General features: G+C 33.7%; 1 protein-coding gene across 1 annotated transcript; it reads right to left on the bottom strand.

The window, feature by feature from the left end:
- Positions 1-1,219: 1,219 nt before the first annotated feature.
- Positions 1,220-22,503, bottom strand: LOC127720624 (sialin-like). The gene is made up of 11 exons (XM_052227311.1): positions 22,442-22,503; positions 18,896-19,101; positions 11,428-11,661; positions 9,426-9,513; positions 8,988-9,083; positions 8,468-8,598; positions 6,738-6,887; positions 5,409-5,541; positions 4,123-4,273; positions 2,142-2,232; positions 1,220-1,404 (listed from the first exon to the last, which is right to left on the bottom strand). The coding sequence occupies exons 1-11, from the start codon at positions 22,488-22,490 to the stop codon at positions 1,237-1,239; spliced, it is 1,497 nt and encodes a 498-aa protein (XP_052083271.1). The 5' UTR covers positions 22,491-22,503; the 3' UTR covers positions 1,220-1,236.
- Between the last annotated feature and the right edge of the window lie 2,264 nt (positions 22,504-24,767).

Below are 24,767 nucleotides of genomic sequence, written 5' to 3'. Positions count from 1 at the left end.
CTGAGCGTTAGCGAGGTGTAAAATGTGGTCAAATATAATGCCAAATTATTTCGATTTTCATAGGACAAATATGGTATTTTTATAGGTCGAAGCGTACGAAAATACCTAAGAATGTTTGGCTTTTCCCGTTTCCTCCCCGTGAATTATGTACATTACATTTTCATATTTAATAAGTTTCTGGCTTTAAGATGAATTATACCAATTAAATCGTAATTCCGTTGCAATGACTTTTGTTGTATAGTTTTATAGTGAGATAAATTATAGTCTTGTATCAAAAATAATTGTTTTGTACAATCACTTGTTCGATGCCACTACCGGTGGGGTCTCCGTCCCGAGGGTATCACTAGTCTAGTAGTCAGCACTTCTGTGTTGACACGAAATATCATTGATAAGGTCACATTAATAAATTAAAAGTCGACAAATCTTGCATTTTTCGCAAACCTATGGATTGTCTACCCTAGAAATGGATTACCTTAGTTGTACGTGTGTATTTGGCAAAACTTTTCGGAAATTGGGTCCAAAATGCCTTCTTATTGCTTTTTTATTTGTTTGATTCGAGCGTCACTGATGAGTCTTTTGTAGACGATAAGCGCGTGTTGTGTTCAAAACTTTTACCGTGTATTATTGATGATTTTTATTATGAAATGCACTCTTACAATTCTTTCAATATATATGTATGACCTATAATAGGTACTATAAAGAAAAAAAATGTAGGAGAGGAATGTAACTGAGACCTAGAAAATCTAAAGGACATATACAGAACAACAAAACCGTATGAGATAATCTTTACTGAATGAAATTTCAAACTAATTTTCAATTGAATACCAAACAGTAGTTACTGGGTGGGTGACATTTCTAGTTAAGGAACGCGGTAGTAAAATCGTTGTAATCTTATTTTTGGTTTATTTCATTTTTTGAAGGAATATAAAAGTAAGCTATGTAGAAAACAAACATTTTACCGGAATGTCTCATCAGTGATGGTCGAGGACAAAATATTCAATAATCCAAAACTCATACAAACGTTGAGGAGATGATCACACCAAAGTGAACTAAAGTGTAGCCAAATCCGGAAAAGGAATCAGAGATTTGTATGAGGGAGATGTATTCATTAAAGCCTCTATGGGAATCTCCGTCAATCAAGACTGGTAACAATGTGGCGTAGAACACCAACAAACATATATGAACAATCAAATTCTGTAACAGTTTTTAGGTGGATTGTTTTATATATTTATTTGATCACAATTTAGTTTCCGTCTTATCATTTTGTTTTTCTATCACAATTTCCTCTTCATCTTTTGCCCATTCTTGGATTTCTCCTCTAGAGAAACAGCCATACACCAAAATTCCAAGAACATTGAAGGCAGCACACACATAAAATACATTTCTCCATTCTTCTTGTGTATCCTGAAAAATGTTTAAGTATTATGAAAAAGATAAAGGTTCTGTTAAATAGGTATCAGGTAAAATAAAATTATCTAAGAGACAAAGCCGTTTTCGAAATTGAAGTGAAAGCTTCATCGATGAATGAATACTCCACAGAAAAACAATCTTAGAGACACGTTTCTAAATAAACAAATAAAAGCTATTTCTATAAAATAAAAAATAATTTGGTTTCCTAATTTTATTTCCGGATATAGAAGATGTCATAATATTTTTAAAAATACTGTATTATCCGCTTCACAGCACCTTTAAGGAATGAATTAACTAGAATTGATAGCAACAAATGTAAGCGCGACTAAGGCTTTGGGAAATATTAATGCTAATTATGATCTACAACTGTTCAGCGTTTCACTGATTTACTCAAAACAAATACATTTTGTGTCTTTGCTGGCTCGTTCCACATATTATTGTTTATATGTGTCGGGGGAAATAGTTACATACGTTATGAACCGGAACCATTTTATAAACATGTTTTTATATTACGTTAAATGGCACGTATATACATTTCTATTTTTGAAAGCATTACAACTGCCCTAAAATAGACATCTTTTCACCATAATAACTATTATTGGATCGTTTTCTGAATATTAAAAAATATTCCTGTCTCACTACTTTTAGATATATCAATTTGTTACACTGATTGAACACTCCAGTTTTTAGCATTTACATAAAAAGAAATGTACTTCATTTAGGTAACATACATTCGGTGTCAGCTGGCCAGCTACTATTGGTGCCAACATCCCAGGAATAGTAGCAAATGTATTGGTTATACCATATAAAACTCCTGCATATCTGACAATGAAAAGAGCGCAAAATAATGATAAGGATATGTTTTATTGTTAGAACATAAGGTTCAAATTTGAAACAAACAGCAATTAGCAGTACGCTCATTGAATCGTTTCATTTTATTTTCGTAAAATATGTTTTAATATAAAAATAAGGAGATGTGGTATGATTGTCAATGAGACAACTATCCATCAAAGTATAAATGAAGTGGATGTAAGCAATTATAGGCAACTGTACGGCCTTCAACAATGAGAAAACCCCATACCGTATGGTCGGCCCTGACATGAAAAATATGAAACAATTCAATTGAGAAATTTATCGGCCTAATTCATAACAAAACAATTTAAGAAAAATAAATTTGACAGACATAACCAACGACAACCACTAAACTACAGGCATCTGACTTGGGACAGGCACATAAAGAATGTGGCTGGGTTAAACATGTTTGTGTGAGCTCAAACCTCCCTAACCTTGGACAGTAGTGTAACAGTACAACATAAGAACAAACTATACAAATCAATTGAAAACGGCTTAACTCATTAGATGGATACAAATAAAAATACATCTAACAAAAACACAGAGTGGACGTGGACGGGTACTTATACATCCCAAAAACAAAAAGACACTAAGTACAGATCTGAGCGTTTTTGCAGGATACACAATATCTTAGTGCTTTGGATTTCAAACCAGTAGTTTTAAGAAAAATGTATGTTGTGATTGTTCTCTTATACTTTCTATTTTTATTTTATAGACATTGCTCTAGGGATTTGCATCTACATGGTGTTTCAAATTGGATGTACATAACATATGTCAAGTAATTGTTTTATCCTTTGAAGTCTGAATCTGAAGTCTGCATGTCATAAGAAAAATTCATGAACGATAAATCATCGTGGCAGAGTGCAGTCTTGGAATATACATATATCTCAAATAGATAACAAATTTATATTTCATTTTGCAGAAATACTTAATTATCAATTTCACTTCTATTTATTAATCTGTATTATCGCACAAAGTTTGGAATAAAGTGTAAATTTCAAATTTGCTGTGTGTTAAGGTGGTGCAAAGCAAACACCAACCAATTAATCAAACTTGCTGGTTATATCACTTTTTTACGTTTTGTTTAGATCATCAATTCACCAGATACCACACGACGTAAATTTAAGCTACTGTATGCGACCGCATAGCTTTCAACAATGATCAATACATATACCGTATAGTAAGCTATTCCTGATTTGGGACAGACATATACAGAATTTGGCGGTGGTAAACATATAAGCAAGCGTCCAATCTTCTCCCTAACCTAGGACAGAGGTGCAACGACACAAAATAAGATCGAACTGTTAAAATCAGTTGAACGGAGTGTAGTGTGTTGTTCATTTCGCTGAACTAGCATACATTATTGTTTTGGAGCCAGCTGAAGGCCACCTCTGTGTGTGAAATTTTCTCGCTTCGTTGAAAATCAATTGGTGACCTTAGGCTGTTTTCTGCTTTTTAGTCTGGTTGTTGTCTCTTTTACGCATACTCCGTTTCCATTCTCTATTCTATTCATTAATCAGATCAACACAAGTACAAAAATAGCGTATAAAATTACAAGACACTAAGTACCGATTGAAAAATACTCGCAGCTACTGAAAGCTAGTTTCAAATCTAGTACAACTTAAACATAAATCACATTTCTGAGACATAACCCATAGATTTGCTGTAAAGACGTTATAAACAGTCTGAGAAAAACATGGCCTTTTGCAGTTCTCTGTCGAGAATATACTAGAATGGAAAGTTAGTGCGGGAGTATGAAATGATATTCGAATATACATCTTAACTGTGTACTAGACCTATTATTATTCAACCTTTTCGTAGATCATTTTGACACTCTAACTTTCTATGTGTATAACTTACTTTGGCCCAAAGTCAACGTGGTTCACGACATAACCTGCTCTGCAAAATCCGTTTATCATGACGGCTAGTGATAAAAATGCAATAGCAAGGGATCTGTGCTCACATGAAGTAAATCCCGTAGCGACCAAGAATATGCCAGATCCCGAAAAAGCTAAGTTTAAGAAAAATATATATATTTCAAGAATTAAGTAAATATTATCCGTGCCATTGGTGTAAGTTTATTTGAATAACAATAAGATATTTTACAATGTCAGCATATGTATACATGGTGTACAGTATAATCAAATATACTAATTTTACAAATTAATGTTGATTTCAAAGTTTGCGGGTAAAATCCGATATAAACCGGAGGAGTATTGCAACATTTGTAATAACATCCTGGTTTTTAATTGCTATTTTCAATATGATACGTGCATTAATAAATGACTTTATTGTTTGAATAGACCCATTCAGTGTTTATCATCATAGGACGTACGTATTTGACAAGGACGTCATAATTACAGACGGACCTTTTGAAAGAATACAAATATATATTCGTAGACCAGGCCATGATCGAAAGGATATATCAAGATTATTTATTCATATTCACCCAGTACACACTTTTTTGTCATTTAACCGACACGAGGGTTATATTTTGAGAAATTGTAAGTTTCATATACATTGTAGTATGATTTATATTGTTCTACATTGAAAATAGAGGCAAAAGATACCAATTGGACATTCAAGCTCATAAGTCAAAAATAAATTGACAACGCCATGGCTAAAAAAAGAAAAAGAAAAAAACACAAACAACAGTATACAAAACACAAAATAGAAAACTAAAGACTGAGCAACACAAACCCTACCAAAAACTGGGGATGAATTAATATGCAATCAACACGGTAATTAAAAAGTCACCTTAAATAGTACATTAGTGTCTGGTTATTTGTTTGTAGTTGTGTTTCTCCCAATACTATGTGTTTCATTGTATGCATAACGTTTGGTTCTAACAACAATGTGGAATAATCCAAATAAACGGGAAGAACTCTGATGAGTATTTTTTTACAAACTTATTGACAGCTTCACAGTCATGTTTAAAAATTTGCCTGTTCATTTTGTTCAGTATTTGAATAAGAAAATAGCATGTTAGGCAGGAATGTGTTAAACAAATCTGAGCTATGCAAAATGAAGAATATATTAATTTCAAAATAAATTTGTCACACCTTGTAAGCAATGGCAATAACAATTTAAAGAGAGCAAAGCATCCTAGCACAAACGTCACCCTAGTCTGTTTATTGTCAATTTACCAATGATCTGAAGTAGTCGTCGTGTTGCAGTGGTTGATAGAACACCTTTACTACGTAAAACATCCGCTATCTGTCCTGAACTAAATCCTGACACAGCCTGGCAAATGTATGGCAAAGCACTAAGCAAACCATTCTGAAATAATGATACGAGTGGATAAACAAGCTGTATACGCCTTTTCTTTGCTGTGTAAAGAAAACCAATTTTAAATTTCTCTCTTTGGACGATAAGAAAAACATGGAAAAGGATTGTATTCATTTGAGTTTTGTATAAATCATACAAATGAAGTTTATTACAAAATCATGTCAATGTTTACCCGTCGCACATCCAAAATCGTTAAAAAGTAGTTACTTATCTTTATCAAATTGAATAGCACTAGCATTGAATTGGCTTATGTTTTAATTGACCGTGAGATCAGCTAGTAATCAATATTTCTATTCTAACATTAAAAAAAATAAACCTTAGTTGGTTCTGCAAATACCAGATCATAATGTTTTGACCCGACTTTTTTTCAAGTTTGATACAAAGCTTTCACGGCAAAAATCGAAAGATTTCGGATTAAGACAACACGAAGCTGAAGCCCGCCTTCGGATACGGGATTTTCTCGCTCCGTTAAAGACACATTGACTCCTTTGGTTCTTAGGGTTGTTGTCTCTTTGACACATTCCACGTTTTCATTCTCCGTTCTACTTAATGGGTTCTTCAAGAAATGTATTCAGGAATCCCATGGACAGCTGTACAACTGTTAGATTGAAGTCTAAATTAAAAATGATCGAATTGTTTCATGCTTTATCAATATACAGTTTATATGGAACTATCTTCATTAATATGATAAAAACACGGGTCATTGAGCTGTTTGCAAGCAACATGTTGTGCAAAATAGTAATATTGTGTAAAAAAATATACCTGGAATATGCACTTTCATGTGAATAGAAAGAAAACTAAATGACAGAATTGTACTAAAAACAATACTAGAAGGCAATTCTTATGAAATGATGACAGAAAATAAAAAGGAAAATAGGATCATAGTTCCCGTTTTCTTGCTACAAACAAACTATGTATATTTTACATACATGCCTTCAAAAAAACAAATTGTCTGAAATATTTCGGCTGATATGATAAAGTTTTATAATTCTGAATCGAAGGAAGCATACTTTGGGAGAGTAAAAATAGATGTAATCATAAGATCAAATTTTCTAGTTTGAGTAAACATCAAGACCAACAATTTGCACAGATATTGCTGTGCTTATTCAAAAGGCCTTGTCCTTTCACAATGCGAATTGCCAGAAAGGTTTTACCCAAATGCAGTTTGAAACACCTCAAATACTCACACTTTTGATATTAAACTTGTGAACTGCTTTCAAAAATGCCGGCAAACTTGTTAACAATGTGTAGTTTGTCCAGTTGTTACATATATGAGCAGTGGTACAGGCAAGCAGTGCTGGTGATTTTGCCATTTCTAACCATGGTACTTTGCCTGTCTAGAAAAAAATATCTGTCTTATAAACAAATCATGCGTCAGCAGTGTTTAAGATTTGGATAAGCTACGTGACTTTGCAGATCAGTTTGAACACGTTGACAGTTATGTATAATTTCAATACTGTGATGATTTATTAAAACGTACTCTTAACAAAGAAAATTTACCTAAAATGGTATTTTGATTTATCTGTGTATAATAACCATATCTGTTAAGTTTTCTTTTTAGCTTGTAGATAAAGCTTATTCAAAACTAAGATTCCAACTCCCTAAGTCAAAGTTGACTAAATGGTTTTGGTTTTTCCTTTTATTAGTGCGGTGACGGAATAAAAAATAGTCGAATATTAAAAGAGTTTAATTTCACTTCATATTACACGGCTTAAAATTTGCACATTCCTAGAAAAATGGTTTCTACTTGAATTTAAGACTGGTCGTCAAAAAGTCGTACTGTGCATTTTTTTTTTTTTTTTTTGTATTATTATTGTATCGTTTAGCTAGCAAATTTGACTTCAAATGCAGATCTTTAGTGGCATGCAGTTTGACTTTATATCCAAAGGCTGCACTCAAATACATATTATTTTTAATTTTATTCACACATCACACATATTAATGCTTTATTCATTAGGTTTTCTGTTTTAGTCATATAACTCATATAACTTACGATGTAGTAATATATTCCTGTCAACGATTTTTTGGGGATTAGATCGTTCCTTATACAGTGAAACCTGATTAAACCGAACCATGAATAAACCGGAAACCTGTCTAATCCAAACTTGTTCTGAAGACCAATCATATTACATTTTATGCATTGTGAACCTGATGAAACCGAATACCTGCCAAAACCGAACAAAATCTCAAGTCCCGAAAGAGTTCGGTTTAGTCAGGTTTTACTGTAAATGTAAATGTTAAACGCTCCGAACGTATAAAACTTCTAAAGTGTTATTCTTCGTTTACCACTAATCGGGACTAACTGTGTCGTTCTTATCGATATTTGTTACTTAACAGTTATGGATCACACTTGATGGCTTAACTCAATAAAGGCAAAAAAGAAGGGTGAATAAGTATAAGTAAAGCTATAAAAGGCCCCGTTCTGACTGTTTAAGTGGGTCGAAGTCGCTGTACCGTTCATATTGACTCTATGATTGTATCATGTTATAAAAAGGCAATATGTTATACTAATTTGTTTTGCACCTAAAACGCGATATGTTGATATGATCATGATCATTAGGCTTACAAATTCATTAAATGACAAAATAAACACGACACCGTACTTATTTTAACACAAAAATTGAATTCTATGCGACTGTCATACATGTGAGAGGTTTATCTAACTATAAAATCAGATTTAATTCACCATGTTGTACATAAGGAAATGACTGCATGAAGTCAGGAATGTGCCAGTTGTTTTCATTTCGTTTGATGTGTTTGAGCTTTTGATTTTGCCATTTGATAAGGGACTTTCCGTTTTGAATTTTCCTTGGAGTTTGGTATTTTTGTTATTTCACTGTTTCGTCATTATTAAACTCCCATGTTATGATTTATTAACAATGATAAACTTTGTCAGAAATAAGAAAAACAACTTCACCCTTTTTGAAGTGTCATATTCTATGGCATTGTTAATGTAATCTCTCTCGACCTCACTGATCCAAGGATGTTCCGAAGGGGTGTCACGTACCACCACAAACCATATAACTACCCAAATGGCAGTAAGACCGCCTACAGGAAAAAAACAAGAATGATATTAGACATAGGCTAGTCCCTTCAGTACATAACAGGAAGGAGATAGCAAACAAGATGTCTTAAATAACGAAAGATATTCCTAATTCCAAGAAAACCCAAACGATTCACTATAAATTCTAATTTGCACATTAACTATCTGAAGTTAAATGCTCTTGAGCCGAAATTTTAAATGATGATTTCGAAGTGTTTCTTCCGCTAGAATATTACCCAATAAAATTGTATGAAGGCAAAAACGTATTAACATGATAATTTCTTCTCCAACAATTATGAGATATCTCATCTGTATCAAATCAATATCACAAACTATTAAGAACTTTGCCATTCAGAATCTTTTTCATTCAATGGAAGTGTATCTTATGATTTACCTGTTATGTAGAATATAGATCCCCATCCGTTGTCAAAACCATATTCACATAAATACCCGGATGATCCAAATGTGGCTACATTTCCGAACATTGTACCTTAATAGGCAAAACAGAAGGTAAGATTTATTGACAAAAATGCTCATCTTTTTAAATAGACACAACATATGTTATACATGACAGTCAAAAATGTATGACATATTTTTATCTTAATATTTGTTATAAATATATTGAGATCATATAAAAATTATATTTCCTTAAATATCTTATACATATGTGAACGATTCAGGAAAACTTTTTTGCGTTATTAATACGAATTTTGTGTACGCTGGTGTCTGTTCTTCGACGTTGAGGAGTCTTTTCTTTATGATACAAATAAAAATGAAGATAACTAGACTTCTTTTCAAAATGACGAATAACTTAAAAATTACTGTACGTTACCTAGAAACGATACACTGATTAGTTTGCTGCGTTCTAGGGGAGGAGCCCAGCGTCCCCACATCGACTGCACACACGGGAATGATACGCCCTGTCACAAATACAATATTACAGAATATATAATTAGCTCCTGTGAGCAAATATTTCTATGATAGATTGTTATTTGACAACAAAAACTATAAATTTGAAGAACAGAAGTAAAAATAATAGTCAATCCATTTAGAAAACATCACAGTCTCAGTATATTCCTCCAAGTGCTCTCCATTTCAATATGGGCGTAAATATAACCAGATAACTTGGTAAATTATATTTATTCAATGTATGACATTGAGGAATGTTGCAAGTCCATATCAAAGAAGATGGCATTATAGGAAGAACACTTCTTTGCACTAGTTTGTATGTTGGGTTATTTGAATTTATTCATACAAGATCGCGTTATGCAGTCTTTTAGTTCTATTGCGCTAGTTAGTACTAGTATGCTAATGTGTATTAAATGTATCCCTCTGGAAAATGATAGGTTCCTTCTGACGTAAATGATGAACTATATCGCCTGCGCAAGGTGTATATCGGCTAGAAGAGAAATTGATATGGAGTCTGTTGGAATGGGTATTGTGCATTTCTACACCTCAGAGGTCTTTTCATTCAAACATTGATGCACCAATACTTTTGACGATAAAAAGGAATTCAAGCACGACCACGATAGTGAATCGGAAGATATCTAAAAAGTATCTGTGATATGCAAGGATTATAACTTCGGTATATTGGGAAAGCATGTAATCACCGGAGCACTTGATATTACTCTCTGTTTTGAAAGGGTTTGCGTTGCTCGTTCTCTAGTTTTTCATTGTTGTGTAATGTGTACTGTTATTTGTCTTTTCGTCGTTTTTCGTTTTTTGCCATGGCATGGTCAGTTTGTTTTCGAGTTTGAATATCCCTTTGGTATCTTTCGCCTCTCTTATAAATGTGCACAAAATTATTTAAGGTGCTCTAAAAATCCCTCTATTGCGATCTTCAGAAAGTCTTAATTTATTTTCGTTTATTCTCGTTGAGATGTTTCTTTTCAATTGTCAGGAAACTGAAAACAGGTGTAGGTGCGCACTGAGATTATCAAGGAAAAATGTGCACTGCTATATACGTGCTAAACAGATCAATTATATCGAAATAACGGGACACACTAATTTCAGCTACTTATGAAGTATATATCTTAAATTTTACAAGGTTTACTTGAAAGGTCTTGATAAAAAGGATGACCACTTGTTTTCCAACACTAGAACTATAAAAGCTGTTAAAAACAAATGAGCGAGGGACATTAAGTAAGAAAATGGAACATATATCCACATTGTACGCTAGCTTATATTTAGGGTTTTCAGTAAAAAAATAGAACATGTTCCAACATTGTACGCTAGCTTATATTTAGGGTTTTTTTCTGGTTCCCAGAGAGATTGGCCTCGATCTTTTTTGAGTGTATCAAAAAGACCGGCTCCTGAAGTGGTCCAAGTTTGGAGATCAGGTGTTCTTCCATTAAATTTGTAGTTTGTCTTTAACCTTGATCAAACAAACAAAATGTAATTGTAAACTAAACATGGGTCATGATATGGACCGATCATATATGAAACGTCTGCAAGATAGAACAGAATATAATAATATAGGATATGTTGAATCAATACATGACAAGAAATCATTTTTGGCATATGAAAAACGAAGTATATAGGACCGACTTGCTGTGCATCCTCTGAAAGTCACAGTGAGGGCTGACGACAGCCATTTTAAATCGTTGATTGATGCAGTCCAAAATATGTTCAGTTTTAGTCTATACTGCTGCTATCTTCTTTTTCAGAAGATGGGAATATGGACATTTGTTATCCATTAGTTTAATGTGTTTGAGCTTTTTATTTTGCCAATTGATTAGGGATTTTCCGTTTTGAATTTTCCTCGTAATTCGGTTTTTTTTTTTATTGTTTACTTTTTTCTATGATATGCATATAATTTACACTAATGAACTTACTGTAGCTAATCCAAGAATAACACGCAATACATAAACAGAAACTACTGAATTCCTAGCACATACGGGTATCAACAAGGTACTGATGGAAGAAATTGCCATGGCAATCCCAAACACATATCTGCCACCAAATCTGTCTGACAACCAACCTCCAGGAATCTGAGTAATTATGTAACCATAGAAAAAAGATGCCAATATTGATGACGTAACTTCCTTGTTCCAATCAAATTCAGCGTGCTATAAATAGAATACAAAAATCCTTGTACATATGATTTACATCTTGCATTTTAGATTGAAATATTTTAGGAAAGTGTGTCATAAATGTACTACATTATGAGTTGAGGATGTTCGCTATTCTTGCTTTTGATTTTTTGTCAGATATTCCTCTATGGAATCCTCTATACATGTATTTATCCATGTAGTTACAATAAAAATCATGCCATCTGACCCCTACTTTTCTATTTATATTTTATTACATATATATATAAAAGAAGATGTGGTATGATTGCCAATGAGACAACTCTCCACAAGAGACCAAATGACACAGAAATTAACAACTATATGTCACCGTACGGCCTTCAACAATGAGCAAAGCCCATACCGCACAGTCAGCTATAAAAGGCCCCGAAATGACTTCCTAATTTCCGTGGCACGTAGTGTAACGGGAATTAATTGTCTTCTCACGTAGTAGTTCGAAGGCGTATGAATTTTTTGGGCGGGAAAATTATTGTGTTTAATAATAGGTGTATATATGGTCATTTCTAGCCCTGCCTTACTTGAGTGAACATCAAATTTTTCTGAGTGCCATGATGGATCCGGACATCGAGAATAGTGTTAAGCGGATTGTCGGGGAAGAAATTCGAAAATCACAGAACGATTTATTGTCACAAATGGAAGGGGTGTTTTCAATAAAACTACAGGAATTCGATCATCAACAGAAGGAGAGTTCAGAGCTACAAATGAATAGATTACAAAATGAACTTTCGGTGAAGGATGACTACAAGTTTCAAAGAAAGTCTTGTGAAGACCAATTCAAATTCAACCACAAGCTTAGCGTAACTTTGAAGGAAGCCGATGCTAGTCTGGAGTCCAGGGACCCAAGTGCCGGTTTAGCCAAGCAGAAAATAGCAGAAGGTATACAACTTATACGCTACAGACAGAAGTTGGTTAAAATGGCCGATTCGTCCGAGATGGGATGGAAAGTGGTACAGGAATATACTGTGAATCCCCTCGCAGATGATTCCGAGGACGATCCGAAAATTCTGAGAGCGCAGACACGAGCGGAGAGAAAAACAAAACCAGAGAAAGCTAAGAAGAAAAGACCAACGCCGTATAGCAGGCCAACTTCAACTGCAACTTCTAGTGGTAACGACACAAATGGAAAAGCAAGTGGGAGGCCCGGAGTTTGCTACAACTGCTACAAGCCTGGTCACTTGAAATTTGAATGTCCAGAGAAAAAACGAAAGTTAAGTACTAATTTATTTAATATTAATAAATTAAGTAGCATTTGCTCAGATTTACTGCATGATAATTGTTTTCAGGTGAATACGAATCACCTAACTGATAAGTCTTTAAAAGATGTCATGAATGATGATAGTATTTGTTTACTCGAGCATGAATGTATCGAACAGGTGTCTAGACAGGTAACTTCAAGTTTAATCACACCTGTAGGTAAATTGAAAAAATCAATACACAAATGGAGAGATATAGACACAAGCACGTATATTTTAAGAGTTATAGAAAAGGGTTACGGTATTCCGTTTAAAGTACTACCAGATAATGTTATATTGAGAAATAATAAATCCGCTAGGGATAACGGGGAATTCGTTATTGGCGACATTTTAAAATTGACAGAAAAAGGTTGCATTTCAGAAGTTAACGATATACCTTTTGTGGTTAATCCTTTAACGGTAGCTTTTAGTAGATCAAAGAAGCCCTGTTTAGTTTTGGATTTTAGGCATATCAACGAATGTATACACCAGTTTAGGTTTAAATTTGAAGACGGTGCAGTTGCAAGAGAATTGTTTGAAAAAGGAATTTTTTGGTTTAGATATGACCTTTAGAGTGCATATCACCATCTGGAAATATTAGAGGAACATAGAACTTATTTAGGTTTCAGTTGGGATTTCAATGGTATAACAAAGTACTTTGTATTTAATGTTCTTCCTTTTGGTCTGGCCAGTGCAGGTCATATTTTTACCAAAGTTCTTAAGGAAGTGATAAAATACTGGAGAAATCAGGGTTTGAAGATAATAATGTATCTTGATGATGGGCTTGGAGGTGCAAATGATTTTCAATCAGCTGAAAGAACTAGCTCGTATATAAGATCTAGTTTGTCTGAATTTGGTATTTTAATAGCTGACGAAAAATGTGTTTGGTATCCACAGCAAAATATGACCTGGATAGGTTTAGTTTGGGATATGGAGTTCGGGAAACTTAGAGTTTCCAGTGAACGTATAGAAAGATTAGTTGATGTTATCAGTAAAATACTTTTCGGTGTCGGAAAAGATAAAATTTTGAACAGTGCAAAGTTTGTTGCCGGAATTGTTGGCCAGAATATATCAATGCAATCTGTTTTAGGTAATTTGGTTAGACTTAGAACTAGAGAATTGTATAACTGTATACTGTTAAGGGCAAGTTGGAAGTCACTTGTTGCTCTAACAGCTCCAGCTGTTGAGGAGCTCAGATACTGGTTAAATTCAGTAACGCAGTTAAATGAGAAAGGTAATGATCTGCATGAGTCAGATGTATGTGATTTATTGGCGTTCACTGATGCCTCAGAAGTAGGTTTTGGGGGCTATATTGTGCCCGTAGTTGATAGCATATGTGCTGAGTCGGTCTGTGACTCGTTAGAAATTCTGACTGACTGTGGTCTAGAATTACCAGGTAACAGTTTGAATACTGTTACAGTAGTAGGTAGTTGGACAGTATTGGAAAGTGGTAAAAGTTCAACGTGGCGTGAGCTTGAAGCAGTTAGGAGAACAGTGAAAAGTTCGTTAAGATGTTTAGAAAACCATTGTTTAAAATTGAATACAGATAATAAGAATGTAACTAGTATAGTTAAAAATGGTAGCAAAAAATCGGAACTTCAAAATATTGCTTGTGAGCTAAATTATTTATGTTCAGAGAACAATATAAAAATTAAACCACATTGGATTCCAAGAGAACAAAATAAAATTGCTGATGGTCTGAGTAGATATTCAGATTGCGACGACTGGGGTATTGAAGAATCTGTATTTCAAATGTTAGATAGGTTATGGGGTAGACATACAATAGACAGATTTGCTACAGATTACAACGCTAAATGTTCGAGATTTAATTTTAAGTGCTGGTGTAAGAATACAGAAGCAATAGATGCGTTCTCACAAAACTGGTTTAGTGAAAACAATTGGTTAGTACCACCACCGAATGTTGTTTGTAAGGTTATAAGAAAACTGTGTAGTGATGAGGCAAATTGTACACTGGTAGTTCCATTGTGGTATTCTTCACCTTATTGGTTGATGTTACATGCTATTTTTGGAAATATGAAACATTTCATAACAGACAAGCATCATATAATGAACATTAGTCCTGTCGTTCCCGGAAGGGGAAATAATGGTGTATTTGGGAAACATATGAAATTTTCCTTAATTGCATTTAAGATCAGATTTGGTTGATTTTATTTTGTATAGGGTTAAAGCTTGGACGGTTTGTAACAGAAGCCGTGGAGGATAGTGGTATCGGAGAGGATCATCCTTTACATGATTTGGTGGATAGTTTTTGGTCGAGACTGCTTGATGCCAGAAGTGACAGTACTGTTAGAAAATATAACTATGCTTTTAAAAAATGGAAAACATTTTCGCATGAACATAATTTGATTTATTTACCAGCATCGCCTATTCATGTTTCTTTATATTTAGTGCATTTGCTTGATTCAGGTGCTACATACAGTACAATCAATAGTGTTTTTTATTCTATAAAATGGGCTCATGACATGTCAGGTCAGTTAGATCCTACAGAGAATGCTATTGTAAAAAATATAGTTGAGTCGGCTAAACGTACTTCTAAAGCTCCAGTTGTAAAGAAAGATCCTGTCTCCAATGATAATTTGATGAGTGTATGTTCTATGTTTCAAGGGTCAAATGATTTAACAGTAGTTAGGGATCTAGCTATGATTTTACTGAGTTATAGCGCTTTTCTTAGATTTAGTGAGTTGAGTAATCTGAAGTATAACGACATTATTTTTAGAGATAACTATTTAATTGTAAAGATTAAAAAGAGCAAAACTGACGAATATAGAGCCGGAGATGAAGTTTTAGTTTCTAAAGGTCTATCAATGGCTTGTCCATTTGACATGTTATTAAAGTATATTGGTATGGCGCATTTAGATATTTGTTAGGACAAGTATTTGTTTCGTCCTTTGTACAAATCTAAGAAAAGGTCTGGTTTAATTCAGGTTAATAAACCGATCAGCTATAGCACAGCTAGTGAATGCATACTGAAGCGTTTGAAATTAGTTGCTCCAGAGTTAAATCTTGGTTTGCACTCTTTGAGGTCTGGTGGTGCCACTGCGGCGGCTAATTCTGACGTTAACGAAAGGTGCTGGAAGCGTCATGGTAGATGGAAAAGCGATTCTAGTAAAGATGGCTATGTGGCTGATTCTATTGAAAACAGATTAAAAGTGTCGAAGCAATTAGGTTTATGATTTATGAATCGCAAGTTTGGTGATAAGAATTACTTTTTGTTTAATTTGAAATTAATTTGTTTATACAGTCTAGCTATCTTTGTTGTTTTCTATACACAAGCAGCAAAGTAGTCGACAAACATACGGTTGTGTTTTATTTGTCTATTAGTAGAAGTGGTGCTATGTTAAGAACATAAGGTATAGAGAAGACTTCCTAATTTCCGTGGCACGTAGTGTAACGGGAATTAATTGTCTTCTCACGTAGTAGTTCGAAGGCGTATGAATTTTTTTGGGCGGGAAAATTATTGTGTTAAATGATAGGTGTATATATGGTCATTTCTAGCCCTGCCTTACTTGAGTGAACATCAAATTTTTTAACATGTACGTTAAGAAACGTTTTTAAAATATTTTTGTTTATAAGTACATGTGCATTAAAGTTAAAACTTTTTGTTATATATAGGTGATATGGCTATACAAACGTAATCGGATTTGTTTATTCAGACTCTTTTCTGTCTTCAAATTATTTTCATATAGCCGCAGTCTTTTGACTGATAGCAGATTTTTTGCATTTAAATGTTTTCTTTAATGTTTTTTTGAACATTCTTATATCAAGTGCGGTCCAACACTTGGGGGTTTCGCTTGGCATTGACAAAAGGACACAGGTTTCTAAAAGTAGTTTTTCCTGGTCGGTCACGAAACAATTAGATATAAGTAGAAGATATTAGAAGTCATTATGATTGCCACAATTTTTAATGTGTATTGATGTGACATGTTTGTACATATTTATTGAATAAAATCGGCAGCTCAGAATATACACAAGCAGCAAGCTAGTCGACAAACATACGTTTGTGTTTTAGTTGTCTATTGGTAGAAGTGGTGCTATGTTAAGAACATAAGGTATAGAGAAGACAATGTAAAACAATTCAAACGAGAAAACTAACGGCCTAAATGAACGAAAAACAAATATGTAACACATAAACAAACGACAACCACTGAATTACAGGCTCCTGACTTGGGACAGGCACATACATACAGAATGTTTCGGGGTTAAACATGTTAGCGCGATCCTGTATTTTCATTTTTTACTGTTTTTGAAAGAAGGAGGTACTAATGTACTAATGTTAAATATATGAAAAATCTAGAGAATAATTTCCCGACAATTTTCGATAGATTATGTCTTAAAAAAAACAAGGACACAGACCTTTCAATGTTTTCATATACTATCAATTTATAGCAGTCTTTAAAGGGCTTTTTACTTCGAAACAGGAGCTAACATCCTTAAAAACGGTTAAAACGGTTAAAACGGTTAAACATAAATTTGTACGTATATATTATCCCTAGTTATTATTAAAATACGTTTGAAAACAAAATTAAAAAAACACAATTTCTTTGGTTTTCAATAAAACATTCGACAATTAGAAATATGTGTCTTTCAAAGATATTGGTTATATGTACGTAACGCTTCTCCTATCGGTAAAGGCATTTGTTTGAATTGTTTTACACTAGTAATTTTGGTGCCCTTTATAGCTTGCTGTTCGGTGTGATCCAAGGCTCCGTGTTGAAGGACGTACTTTGACTTATAATTGTTTACTTTTTATACATTGTGACTTGGATGGAGAGTTGTCTCATTGGCACTCATACCAAATCTTCTTATTTCTATCTGTCTCTGTTTAAGCTCATTTTAATTTCAACATGCAACATATTGGTGAATGATGTTATGATTTTGATCTAAAGTTATCCCAAATGTCTGAATAAGACCGATTCCATCCACTTGATTCTGGAATGAAAAACATCTGTACGTTTGAGACCTAAAGTTTAAGACGAGAAAGTTTTTTTTTATCTTGAATCTTCGTCTTTTGAACTCTGATGGATAGTTGTCTCATTGGCAATCATACCCAATCTTCATATTTTATACGGGATGATGAAAGGGTCTTGAAGAAAAAAATCTGCCAAAGGTAACCTTAACTTCCCTAGGGGAGGTGTAATATTTTTTTTTTATTCTATTGATGATTAATTAAAAGAAAAACACCGAAGCAAAAATGCCTCACCACTCTTTGAACAGTTTTCTCTTGGACGCCACTGATGAGTCTTATGTACGGTTTTTAGACCTATATAGGACATGAACAATGCGTGGTATGTGCTGCCAACACCTACCCCCTTTTTACATTCCGTATTCCATAGGTAAAAAGAAGATGTGGTATGATTGCCAATGAGAAAACTCTCTACCAGAGATCAAATGACACAGAAATTGACAGCTATAGATCACCATACGGCCTTCAACAATGAGCAAAGCCCATAGCGCATAGTCAGCTATAAAGGCCCCGAAATCACAAATGTAAAACAACTCAAACGAGAAGACTATCGGCCTAATTAATGCACAAAAAATGAACGAAAAACAAATATGAAACACAGCAACAAACGACAACCACATAGTTTATTTACCACTATATAGGCATGATTGAAATCATGAAAACGTTTTTACTATTTTTCCAGTAGGCAAATTGAATGACTATCAGTCCCCGAAGGTATCGTTAGCTCAGTTGTCAATACTTCAGTACTGACAAGATGTTTAACAAGCTTTTTTTTATCAAACCGACCGTTTATAAATTAAGAAATTATTCAGAAACTTAGGTTTCAACTCCACCAGGCAAAACTAACCTTCGATTGATTTGGATATTATATTAGGTACATTTTCGTTATATAACTCTTCAACTTTTTCAGGAAGGTATATCCAGAAAAACGCTTTAGACGCATAACATTTATATTTAGTGTTATTTTCATTTTTTAAAGAGTGTCAAATATATATACCTCATTAAAAACTTGTCTTGAAGAAGCGGTACCGGTACATATACTAGATGACGAATTGTCAAATGTATCAGTTGTTGTAATATTTGGTGTCTTAACCATACACACAATAGCCACACTAATATTCACACGTAATGAATACACAAAGAAAAAACCAACAAAACTAGTATACGCCAAAATCCAGCGCTGTGAACAACAACATGGAACATCTGAAAGGAAATTGAGTTGTATATAGGCAGATAGAATATGACTATGTATAAATATATACTAACCATTTATAAAAATCTAGCGTATATAAATTTGAATGACTGCCTATCTTAAGTGTTACTAGAACACTCCCGCGACATCGCGGTTCCATGACTGAATTAAAGTACCTACGCCTTATTTTTAGCCTGGATTTTTGGTATTCGTATTGTCATCTGATAACGTCATGATGATTATAATGTCCCATTTTTCTCTGCCTTCAAAATCTTTCTGTTTGAACCCGTCTCGAATTTCTTACTACTCTAAATGCTCACATTAAATCTGTACAGATACCGTGTGTTAAATGTCTTCCTTAACACTATTATCTATCTTAATGCTCCTAATAAAGGAGGAAGATATAGAACAAACATACATACTACCATCGGAAACTACATGTGACATATACTATAGACCTTTTTAATATTACCGACTTTTGACTCCGGAGTTTATATTTTTTCGACAGGTTACCTTCTCTGTGGTAAAACATCCTGGTACTCGGGTACTAAGAGCAACGTAAAAAAGTAAAATCAAGCTTTTAATCGATACAATTCATGGAGGAAATTAACTGCTTTGTATTTTCTTAACACGATAAAATCATCAGAAAACAGAAAACTTTCCCTTCAAATTGTACGAATTATGTGTATGATTTTTATTCTTTTGGTTGCTCTTACTTGACCGAGTACCATGATGTCTACCCAGAGAAAAGGTAACCTGTCGAAAAATTATATAATCCGGAGTCAAAAGTCGGTAATATGAAAACAGTCTATTGATATCGGTAACGGATTCGACCCGGAACTTGCTAATTAATTATTGGTAATATTGATCATGTGAAAAACAAAAGAACCTATATTAGTTACATATAATAAAGTTGAATTCTTTGATTCGTCGTTTTAACGTCATACCGGCCAACAAATTAGACCTCGTTATTTTAGTAATATAGCTATAATATATGCCTTGGATTAGCTGAAAACTAGGTTTCCATCTAGCGACCATGCAGTGATTGAATGAATAGGTTAATGTATGCGTGATTGGTAGCAGGTATACTGGCAACCCTTTATAATAACACTCAATCATAGGGTCTATGCTATGTTGCATGTCTGCATTTAGTTAAAACCGATAATGTTTCTGAGATCGTTGTTCATTCATCAAACGACCGGAAAAGCTTTTTTTAATAGACCAATTTCATGAACTTGGAAGTTTTATACTTGATTGAAGTGTACATTTTTCAGGTGGCTATTCGCGTGTTTGAGGTTATTTCTCACAGTATTTGAATTGCTGCAAACATTTACAACAGAGACGTAGATTTCACAAATATGAAGGTATTGTAGCTGCACAAATTGTAACACTTATTCACTACTAACATTTATAGCAATACTATTTGAACGGCTAATAATTCCAGACATTTTCCTTTTTAAAAATCTTTACTTTTCATAGTTTAAATATATCTATTGATAAAGAGAATACTAACACTGTTATTAAACAATCATTGCGTCCGGTATTCTTTTTATTGATAACTGGGCATTGAACAAGATCGTGACTATTTATACATTTAATGATGCTGTTGTATGAAATCTACTCGGATATACAGTCACTGATATTATAACGAAGGACAACATGCTTTCAAATCAAGTATACTTTCAGAGTCAGATGCTAACACGAATGATACCTTTTATGATATTTTTATGTTTTATATAATAAATGCGTCTTATTTAAGGTTAAATAATATACAATTACTGTCTTTCGATGAGGTAAATGTGTCGTTTTATTGACTTTTGAAAAACTGATATTCACTGAGGCCAACGGCCGAAGTGAATGTCACTAGGTTTTTCAAAAGTCAATTAAACCACATATTTACCGAAACAAAAGACAGTAATTGTTTTATTCCATGTTCCGAGCGAGAAAAATATGTATAAAATAACAGTTACTTACCAAAACCAACTAGACGTCAAACATTGTATCGTTATTATACACGTAAAAGCACGCGACGTTTTGCGCGGTGAATATACTTTTTCCGCAGGTGAATGTGCTTATTTATTCAAAATCCCATTCATATAGAAAAACCTACTAAAGTTCTATCAATATGGAATAACAACTTTTATTCCACGTTCTCTCTTTAGTTTTCTTCTTATTATTTAGCTTATCTTATTAATAGTTGCTCCTTTTATCAACGCCGTTGATTTTCTCGGTCCATGGATAATATTTAATTTGGAAAATTTAATTAAGAAATGACTGTAATATTTTTTCTGTCTATGAAGAAATAACATCAAAAATGTGGTGCACACTGAATAACCCGCGTAGCGGGTTATTTTAAGTGTGCACAACATTTTTATGTTATTTCGAATAGACAGAAAAAATTTACAGTCGTTTCTTATAATTTAATTCTAAAATCCATTTTAAACCGGAGTAAATCATGAAAAAACGTCGATGACGTCACGGTCACATGACAAAATTATGTCTATGAGCTGATAAACAAAACAACGTCAGCCAATCAGAAGACGCGTTACATCCAAAATTAAATTATTGAAAAATAATGTTGATAAACACACAAACATGTAGCTGTTTACTGACGCCATTCCATGAATGAAGGTAGTTAATATCTAATGACATATACTGTCCCAGGTAATTAATAATATTAACACTCATTGTTCTGCTAATGAATAATAAATTCAGAGAAAACGAGAGAGGAGTAAACTAGAAATGAAAATTGCAATTGGAACACAATGCTGGCCGCGCCTATATATTTTGATCTAACAAGGTTACTAGTCTTACACTGCGTTTAAAAATGTCATTAAAAGTTGTTCAATTTTCCTTAAAGATTATCATTACAAATGCTTACTCTAAGTTATATGCACGTACAGTCAGTTTAAACGAGCTCTGCATAACCGAAAATGATTGATTGATTGATGTTTAACGCCACTTTCAGCACTATTTGCTATTTCGTGGAGGTCCTTTTTGTTTAGTGGAGGAAGTCGGAGTGCCCGAAGAGAACCAACGAACTTAGACAGGAAATGATTGACAGTTGTTTCAAAGAGCTACATACAGGTATAAAATCAATTTCGATAACAGATTTTTCAATAAATTATCGCAGTTAGTATAAACTTATTCAAAACGATCGGGGATATAAAATCGAATAATTCAATCATACGCGTTGATCTGCCTTTATAGATAATAAACATGGAATGGTATTTTTAAACGGTATGTAACTTTTACTTTTACCTAATAAAATAAATGGCAGAACACAATTATGCTTAACCTATCAACGCACCTATTAAACTTCGTTTAAATTCATGTTACTTTTTGACTTACCTTTGGAAGAACTCATAACAATCTGCTTTAATGTATGGTGGCGATGCATACACTTACACACATGTGCGGGAAAGTTTTAAAGGTGCAAAATAACGTAAATACATATTAACATACATAAAAAAAATAATACATGTACGTCAAGTGACCTTACACGGTTTATAAACATTCTCCCGAAAGGCAAATTCATGTTATTAATTATGTGTCTCGTCAAAGTTTTATCAAAAGTAAATGCAAACTATGAAAATTTATCTTTTTCAGAATGTTAACACGTACACGTACTACATGTTTGTACTTGCGGTAAATTTTGTTGATATTTTCTGAGAAATAGACTCAGCACGGAATACTGAAAATATATAACAAAACGAGGAATGCAAAGTTAGGACACTGACCGTAAAATACTTAAATCTAATTAAATAGTTATATAAAGGAGATACTGCGATTAGACTTGCAGAAATGAGATTTATCGTGGAAGACCAAGAAAATTAAGTTGAAAAAAATGAGACTGAATATTGAACACCAAGAAAATGAAAAAACGACACTTTATTTATCACATGAGACTGAGACTTATTGCGTTGATTCCTGGAGTTTAAGAAGTTAAAACTAACGATTAAAAATAAACTATGACAGACTGACTGACAAGAATGAGACTGTTGGTTATTGTGAAAATGAGACTGATCTGGTAATACTGGGAACATAAGACTGGTTGTGTAATGCTGGGGAAATGAGCCGGGTCGTGGAACACAAAGAAAATGAGACTGATCGTAAAACAATGAGAAAATGTGACCAATCGTGGAAAATCCGAGAAAATGAGACTATTATTCGCACACTGAGAAAATGAAACTGATCGTGGAATACTGAGAAAATGAGACTAATCGTCAAACAGAGAAAATAAAACTGATCGTGGACCATATATAAACTGATACTAATCGTGGAACACTGAAAAAAATAAGTCTGATCGTGGACCACATAGAAAAAGAGACTGATCGTGGACCACATAGAAAATGAGATTAATCGTGAAACACTCAGAAAATGAGACTGGTCGCCAAACACTGAGAAAGTGAGACGGATCACTAAATAATCAGAAATTGAGACCGATTGCGTAAGGCTGAGGAAATAAGACTGATCGTCCTAAACTGAGAAAATGAGACTGATTGTTCAAAACTGAGGAAATGAGACTGATCGCGCAACACTGAAAAAATGAAACTGATTGCGTAACGCGAGAAAAATGAGACTGGTTGTGAAATGCTGCGATTTTTTAACAATGAATGAATGAGACTTATCATTGAACATTGAGAAAATGAGATTGATTGTGTAAAGCCGAGAAAGTGAGACTGATTGTGTAAAGGTGAGAAAATAAGACTTATCATTGAACACTGCCAAATTTCGACTGATTGTGGCGTGCTGAGAAAATGTGACTGATCGTGTATAAGTGAGATAATGTGACTGGTTTTGAAACACTGAGAAAATTTATTTAGACTGATCGTGGAACACGGATAAAAGAGACTTATCTAGGAACACTGAGGATATGAGACTGGTTTCAGAACACGTCAAAAATGAGACATGTCATGAAACACTGAATGAATAAAACTGTTCGTGAATCATTGAGAAAATGACACTGATCGTGGAACACTGAAAGAATGAGACTGAACATTGATGAAATGAAACTGATCGTAGAAAAAGTTAGTTTAAACAATATTTATATTCAAATGAATTGAATTAGACTGGGCAAAATGCCAAGTCTATGCAAGGCCTCTCCAATAAAACTGATTGTGGAACAATGAACAAATGCTTGAGGTGTATACTCTTCTGTATTTTTAAAGTTATTGTGTTCTGTATTTTTAAAGTTATGGTGTATTTATTTTTGAGATAACTTCTCTTATGTGTGCAACATCATTCTCTCAATTTTATACCAGTATATGTACTAACATTTTAATTAGACGCACACCACCTATTTTGGCCCCAATTCCTATCCACGTTAAATTTTTCACTTTCAAACATTTATGTAGCACTGGTGTTAAACTGATCACCGTAACTGCAGTTACGGTGATCCCAACATGGCGGAGCCAAAAACAGGTGAAATCGTCTTTTTGTAATTTCTCCGTGTACACGCATTGTTTGAAAGAATTACTCAGCCGCTAGGTTGATATGTACGGTATTGTTGTATGTGTGTTTTCTTAATATCATATGTGACCTTGTTACCGAAATAATAGCCATTGAAAATTTGCGGAAGATCACCGTAACTCCAAAAGAAGATAGTCGTAACTTGTGGACAACTAACTTGAAAGATAGTCGTAATTGTATAAAATATGTCTATGATCATAGTAAC

Source organism: Mytilus californianus, unplaced genomic scaffold (assembly GCF_021869535.1).
Source record: "Mytilus californianus isolate M0D057914Y unplaced genomic scaffold, xbMytCali1.0.p SCAF_11, whole genome shotgun sequence".
In the NCBI taxonomy this organism is placed as follows: Eukaryota; Metazoa; Mollusca; class Bivalvia; order Mytilida; family Mytilidae; genus Mytilus; species Mytilus californianus.
This window is presented reverse-complemented; position numbering and strand designations above follow the sequence as displayed.